This window comes from Heteronotia binoei, chromosome 1, assembly GCF_032191835.1.
Source record: "Heteronotia binoei isolate CCM8104 ecotype False Entrance Well chromosome 1, APGP_CSIRO_Hbin_v1, whole genome shotgun sequence".
Taxonomy (NCBI): domain Eukaryota; kingdom Metazoa; phylum Chordata; class Lepidosauria; order Squamata; family Gekkonidae; genus Heteronotia; species Heteronotia binoei.
The window spans coordinates 83644927-83652901 of NC_083223.1; the positions used below are offsets into that span (position 1 = coordinate 83644927).

A 7975-nucleotide genomic window follows, 5' to 3' on the forward strand; every position below is an offset into this window, starting at 1 on the left:
GACCCAGCCTGATCTTGCCACAATGATCCATGCCACAGTCACCTCAGACTGGACTATGCAAAGTGCTCTATGCAGGGATGTCCTTGGGAATACTTCAGAAACTTCAAGTGATCCAGTATGAGGATGCCAGGCTGTAGACGGGCTCATCTTGGTCTACTCATATACAGCCTATCTTGAGGCAGCTGCACAGATTGACAATCAGTTTCTGAAGTAGGTTCAAGGTGCTGATTTTAACCTTTAAAACCCTTGTCTGGGACCAGCATATATGAAGAACCACATCTCCTAATATAACCACACACACTGCTTGTGCTCATTTCTGCACAATTTTTTAAATAATGCCCGGTGCTCAAAAAGTCCACCTAGCTTCCACCAGCATAAGGGCTTTTTCCATCATAGCCTCATCCTAGTGGAATGCTTTATCAGCCCTCAAGACTTACTCCAACCTTGTCAGTGATCACACAGACATTTCACATGACTTACGGCATCACATCTGGATGATCACCAATAAGTTTGCTCATTGCTACGCAGAATCTCTCATGAAGATCATGGTTGATCTGGCCACTAGATTTAATAACTTCTGCATTCCTTTCCAACAGATCCAGCAATATTGGACGAAACTGGCGGCTGATCAGAAGAGTGCATTCTTTGTCCAGTAATAACTGTGCTAAGACACTGAGGATGCATTGACGGTCCTGCTGATTCCAGACCTAGGAGGAAACAGAGAGGTATTTATCCCACATTTTTTAAAAAAATTCCCCTCTATCTAGTGCAGTATATGTCAAACCGTGACAGGCCTTTAGTACCAACAATAGCATGAGATAGATGATGCTCAGACCTCAGGGGATGGGAAGAAATCATAAACTAGAAGGAAGAATGAAAAAAGTATTCTACCAAGAGCATGCAAGAACACAAAGAAAAGGCTTTTTATTGGACCCCAAAAATATCAGCATTCCCAGATATTCCCAAATCCTTGTAATTTATGTAAATATTTAAGAAACCTGGATTTATTGACCTCCATTATATCCTATGGGGTCTGACCACATAAGAGTACAACGGAGTTCAGAAGGTATTTAAACTTCAACTCATAGTCATTCCACCGCCACAATGTGACTCAGCAAAAGAATTCAGAAGGCATTCAGAAGAGACTATGGTCACTTTTAATGCCTTCTAGTCATGCCCAAATAAAAACCAAATCATATCGGCTTTTATTTGGGCGTGACTATTTTAACAGCCAAATCAGATTGTATAATTTGTATTTGGTTGAACAAATATCTGAAAAATACAGATAAGGCATTTTTCAGATATTTATTTGGCTCAGTACATACAAAGCACATACTCCTAATCTGAATTTGAATGAATTGCCAATTTATTTGCAGATATGTAATAGTTCCCAAACAGGGAGAAAATGAAAACTAGAATTCTGTTTTATGTCTGTTATGCATGTGACATCTTATGTAGATAATAAAATATTACCTTAAAAATACACTAACTCACAAGCTATAAGGGATGCTGTCATTTCTTGACATGGCAATCAAATTTAGTAGAGGCATTTTAACAATCTGATCAACGCTGAGCTAAAATAACTGGAATGCAGAATTTTTAAAAAGCAACCCAAAACCTGATGAACAGTAATAAAAATCTGTTATGCCCAGACTAATGCAACATTGAGAAAAATCTGTACAATAATGAGAAGGGTCTGCACACTTTTAAATTTTCTAAATTAAAAGCATCAACACACTAGTGGGGAGCCGAGCAATTAAGAGTTAAATGCCTGACTGAACAAATATTTGAAGAATTATTTTTTAAATGGTTCAACTCCTATAGAATTTAAAAAAGCAACAGGTAAAGGTAGTCCCCTATGCAAGCACCAGTCATTTCCGACTCTGGGGTGACGTTGCTTTTACATTTTCATGGCAGACTTTTTATGGGGTGGTTTGCCATTGCTTTCCCCAGTCATCATCTACACTTTCCCCCCAGCAAGCTGGGTACTCATTTTACTGACCTTGAAAGGATAGAAGGCTGAATCAACCATGAGCCAGCCACCTGAACCCAGCTTCCGCTGGGATTGAACTCAGGTCGTGAGCAGAGTTTAGGACTGCAGTACTGCAGCTTTAACACTCTGCGCCACGGGGCTCTTACTGAAGGGTTTTTTTTTGCAATTTGTGTATAAAGTGAATAAACTATTTAAAAAAAAAAACCCACCCAAAAATGATAACTGAAATAAATAACCAACTGAATGTATCATTAACAGAATTTTTTTTAAAAAACACTTACATAATTAGCAAAAGAAAGCTTTCATACTGCCAATGAGGCTCACATTTTACAGAGGGACAACGGATACAGTATTCCGCATCCTACAGAATTATCACTGAAGGCATTTTTGTGCCTCCACCAAAAGCTGTTCCAGATGTTCAAGGAACCTTTGGAAGTGAGGTGTGATGAGAGGAGTATAGCAGCTAGAAAAGTGAATAGGAAGAAATCCTCCCTCTTTGAGTGAGCTCTTCAGTACCTTGCACAAGATGTGGGATGGGTGGGAGAACTACTGATTTCCCCTTCTGATTCCAGCTGCCTGCTCTAAATTTTATCGTGCTCTCTTTCTTTCTCCCCCCCTCCTTTTACAACTTGCTTCTGGGCTCCATTGTTCAAACCCCTTGTGAGAATTTTGTTGAACTCTAAGATCTGACAAACTTTCTAATATTTCCCCCCACAAAAAAGTAGGGAAATAACCAAAACATATCAAAGAGACAGATGGAAATTTTCATCATGCCACTATGGCCACATAGGAGAAAGTAATTTAAAAAGTACAATGGAAGTAAGGTTTTATTATTATACATAATTCAAAGACGACGACATTGGATTTATATTCCGCCCTCCACTCAGTCTCAGAGCAGCTCACAATCTCCTTTATCTTCCTCTCACAGTGGCTGCCCTTTCAAGGACAACCTCTGCCAGAGCTACGGCTGACCCAAGGCCATTCCAGCAGGTGCAAGTGGAGGAGTGGGGAATAAAACCTGGTTCTCCCAGATAAGAGTCCACGCACTTAACCACTATACCAAACTGGCTCTCGAGGCATTTTAAGGTAGATACTGAGTTGATATAATTTTGTACACCTTCCGGTGATGTCAGGGGTGTGTGGCATATGCAAATGAGTTGCGCTAATGAGCTCCAGCACCTCTTTTTCAATGAAATGACCCCTGGAAATATCCAACACATTATGGACTGTGATTTTTTTTCCCCAGTATGGTAATCAGCATCCAGTCTGGACTGGAAGAACTGAAATGTCAATATAAAAATGTTAATTTAAGCATCTCATTTGCTGTAAAAGTTAATATTTTGACAGAAGTTCCTAACCGCCCTCACTGGCTAGGAAACTAAACTATTTTCCCCTAAAACCAATTACAACATTCATCAAAGTGCAGCAAGATGATTCAGCAAGATGGTATGACAGCAAGGTGGTATAGCACAAAACAGTATGCAATACAGCATCACAGTACGGTAGTGCAGTAGAGCAACAGAGCAGTAGGGGGGAGGCCAACCGATCGATAAATAGATGCCCGCTGCCTCATCCAAAGACCTGGCGGAACAGCTCCATTTTGCAGGCCCTACAAAGGGCCATCAAGCCAGGAAGGGTCTGGATCTCCATAGGGAGCTGATTCCACCAGGTCGGGGCCAGGACCGAGAAAGTCCTGGCCCTGGTAGAGGCAAGACGGGCATCTCTTGGGCCGGGGACTATCAGAAGATCTTGGGAGGCCGAACGAAGTGGGAGGAGATATAGTATACAAAGGCAGTTTATGCTGTATTCCTAAATTCCCAGAGTGCATGCTATGCAGGTAATAGGATACTATTTCAAGCAAAATATTATTAAAATTAAGCATTAAAATAATGGATTTAATAATAATATTTAATAGCAAGTCAAGTGAAAATCCAAAAGTTTCCCACAGATTCATTGAAGAACCTAAAAAAAGTTAATAAAAGTAACTTAAACTTGAGTTACATTTCTGATGGGACTTCAATATTAACATCCCAGAGCTCTATCTACAAATCCCTTGTTATCGTGTAGACCTTCAAGCATTTTTTTTCTTTTATAGAAAGTAGTTGGAGAAGCATAAACATTACAAGAAGAAGAAGCGAAGCTCAAATCAAGAAGAGCCAGGGGCTTTCTGTTGCTGCCCCTAGCTGGTGGAATGAGCTGCCGGAAGATATCAGGGTCTGTGAGAGCTTCCGGAAGATATCAGGGCCTGCAAAACAGCACTCTTCCGCCATGCATTTTCATAATTATAACATCCGCAGCAGCAGGATTGGCCCATAGAAACATCACCGACGGTCTACCTCTTCATGCTATTGCGATCCTAGGACCTCTTAGGATGGCTAACCACCATTTAGATCGCTGCCTGAAACCCTAATACCAATATAAGTAGATATTTTTAGAAATTGTTTTTATTTGTTATGTTTTTATTGTTGTTTTATTTTATTTGGTCACACAATGTAACGGTGTGACAATAAATCTGTGAGCTGCCCTGAGCCTGCCTCGGCAGGGAGGGCGGGATATAAATCAAACAAACAAACCTATAAATAACACAAAAATAAATAAAATACACTAAATGTAACCATCCATCAACCACCTCACCAAATTTCTGTCAATAATGTCCAAAATATACTGGATAGTGCTATGTTAAAATAAAGCTCAGACCCAGGCTCTTCCTTTTTGGAAACTGCAGACAGCGTGCCTTCCTGTGATAGCATGACTGGGGGTTTGTTCCATGGGATTCAAAAACTTTCAGTGGCACCTTAAACAAAGTTACACCGTTTTAGCTTCACTGATATCAGTGAATGTAGAAGAATACAACTCCGTATAGGATTGCACAATTTCACACACTTCCCCATGCCCCACTACACACCAATGCTGTCAAATTTTAATGAAATGAACAATATACACATCTCAGGCATTCTTGCCTCTTTTTTCACAGCCTTCATAGTTATTGACATTTTATTGTTATTGTCATAGTTACTTACAGTTATTTAACATCTTCATGTGCCCCCTTGCCCAAATTATCCAGCGATATGGGCTGAGGTGTCATCAATATGCAGATGACACCCAGCTCTATCTGCTGATGGATGGGAACTCAGATTTGGCCCCAGAGGAACTGGGTAGGGCATTGCAAGCCTTAGCTGGTTGGTTGCAACAGAGCCAGCTGAAATTGAATCCACTGAAGATGGAGGTCCTGTGCCTAGGTTACAGGGAGCTGGGATCAGAGATCAGGCACCCATCCTTTGATGGGGCTCCATTGATGCCCACGTCAGGGGTGAAGAGCTTGGAGGTATTCCTGGATGCCTCTCTCACTATGGAGGCCCAGGTTACCACCACTGCCAGATCAGCCTTTTTTCCATCTGAGGCAGGTCATTTGGATCCATATCTCCCCCCCCCCCCCGACCTGGCCACAGTGATCCATGCAATGGTCACTTTCAGGCTAGATTATTGTAATTCTCTCTACATGGGGCTGCCCTTGACCCTGTTCCAGAAACTCCAGCTGGTGCAGAATGCTGTTGACATCGTTGCCTGTTCGGGCATGGATCCATCCTGTGCTGTGAACTGCACTGGCTACCTATTGACTACCGGATCTGGTTCAAGGTGCTTTAAAGCCCTATACGGCCAGGGACCAGCATACCTTCAGGACTGCCTCTCCCTGTATGAGCCTCATAGGTCTCTACAAGCAGCGACCCAACAGCTTTTGGTGATACCCAGCCCCAGAAACGTCCATCTGGCTTCAACAAGGGCCAGGGCCTTTTCAGCCCTGGCCCCTGCCTGCTGGAATGAGCTCCCCCTGGAGATCCAGGCCCTGTTGGATCTACTTCAATCCCTCAGGGCCTTTAAAACAGAGCTCTTTTGCCAGGCTTTCTGCTGAGACAGTGGACGTCACTTGTTATTGGCCTTTCATTCCATCCCAGAGCTGTAGGACCTGCTGGACCTGGACAATAGGCCATATTTATGAGACAGAAATTGCCATTTTAGTCTCTACTCTAATTTTAGATTTTATATATAATATTTAACCTTTAATGGCATAACAATAGCTTACAGAAAGGAATGAACATACAATTTACCCACATGTCAAGATAAAACAATAGATACATCAAATTGTAACACCAATTGATAATTAATAATAGGGATAAAAAGGACAATGATCTTAATCTTGAGTATCATAGACAACAAAAAAAGAATGACATTTTACAGTAAAAGGGTTTAACAGGGGACATGATAAAACATTTTAAAAAACCCTTTAATGGGATAAAACATAGACAGGATTCAAAATGGGTGAAACCGAGGGAAAAATTACACTGACCCAAAAGGCAGTCAAGACAACACCACAGAAGAACCAATCAGATATTCATTGCCCTTACACAAAATTATGATAGCCCCTAAGCAATACACTAGCCACACACCCAGCTACCAGCCTCATCAATATGAGAAATCCACTAGCAAGCAAATACTGGGCATTAGATTTCATATATTTTAACTGGTTTTTTAACTGTTGTCTTTTATGATGTAACCCACTCTGAGCCTGTTCTGCGGGAAGACAAGCTAAAAATCAAATGAAATAAAAGTGGTGATAGATGAGGGTCCAAAGCCCATCCAAACACACATTTATAAACAGATAATTCTGTATGAGCCTGTACAGTATAATGGTTAAAGTGGTGGACTAATAGCATGGACATTTAAGACCAAATCTGTTACTGCCAAGAAATTTATTTGGTGATCTTGAACTTTTTTCTTTCAGCTCAATCTACTTCACAAGGCTGTTGTGATTAGGAGAGAAGCACACAACCCTCACTGAGCTCCTTGGAAGCAGGATGGGATAAAAATAAATACACTTAAATAATAGATTGCAGCTATTTCTCAGCATCAAGGAGCTCTGACCCGAAAATCTTGTTAAGTCTCTAAGGTGTGACTGGACTCCAATCTAGCTGTTCTACTGCAAACAAACACGGCTACCCTCTGAAGCTATATGTTTATTAAACAGGATAGCTAGTCCTTGCTAATAAAAAAAAAAAAACATCCTAAGAAGGGACCATACACTACTGAGACAAAGTTCGCCATTTCTTAAAAATGTTTAACTTTCACCCAGACAGACGGGCCTCAAAGCTAGAGATTCCGCTACAACTGATCTCCGTCCCTTCTTATCAGTTCACTAAACGCGAGTAACGACTAGGCAGAAATTACGTGAGGGAGATCGACTCGTTCTGATGGAGTAATAAAGCATTGCTCCGGTGCACTTTAAAACACGGGAAGGATCATGGAGGAAGACTGTTGTCTTCCACTGCCGTACTCTTCGTCCACTACCCAAGCCCACCAGAAAACAAAGGCAAGGCAGAGCTTGCACTCTTCTCCCTCGCTCCCCATTCATGCAAGCCAATCCCTCCCCCCAGGAAAGACTGTGCCTTCGAGTGGGCGTGAGGATGGACTGTAACCCTCAGGCAGAGCTGCCGAGCGGCGCCCCTCCCCCATCCATTATCTCCCCCCCCGCCCCTTCCTCACCGCGACTGCTAAGGTCGAGGGCGCTGCTATTGTTCCCTTCCCACCTGTTTGGCGAGGAACCTGCTGAGCTCGCCGCTACTCCTCTCGTTCCTCTGCGCTACCAGCTGCAGCGGAGCCGCCAGGCTGAGCTTCAGGTTCTCCATCCTCCGCGTCTCTGGGCACGGGATCCTCGCCGCCCAGAGACGGGCAGAGGGGTGTGCGTCTCAAGCCAACCACCGCCACCCGCCGCTATGAGCGCGACACGTGCGAAAGAAAAGGGACTTTCGTTTTCCCAGTTATGCGTCGCGTCATCTTTCAGGGACACGCGCTCTTGCCCCGCCTCTCCCCTCTCAGACAAAACTACTGATCCCATAGCGCAACGCGGCATCTCTTTTTCAAATTCCATGCGTGAATCGTCGCCTTGCATGCTGGGATCAATAGGCTAGGATTCCGCTTATGTCTTCA

At 42.8% G+C, this 7975-nt stretch overlaps 1 protein-coding gene across 1 annotated transcript in view; it reads right to left on the reverse strand.

The window, feature by feature from the left end:
• Positions 1-7773, reverse strand: part of LOC132570542 (midasin-like) — a 168914-nt gene extending 161141 nt beyond the window's left edge. Inside the window, 2 exon segments of the mRNA XM_060237254.1 lie at positions 481-707; positions 7576-7773. Of these exon segments, the coding sequence (XP_060093237.1) occupies positions 481-707; positions 7576-7674 (326 nt within the window). The 5' untranslated portion in view covers positions 7675-7773.
• Positions 7774-7975: the final 202 nt, after the last annotated feature.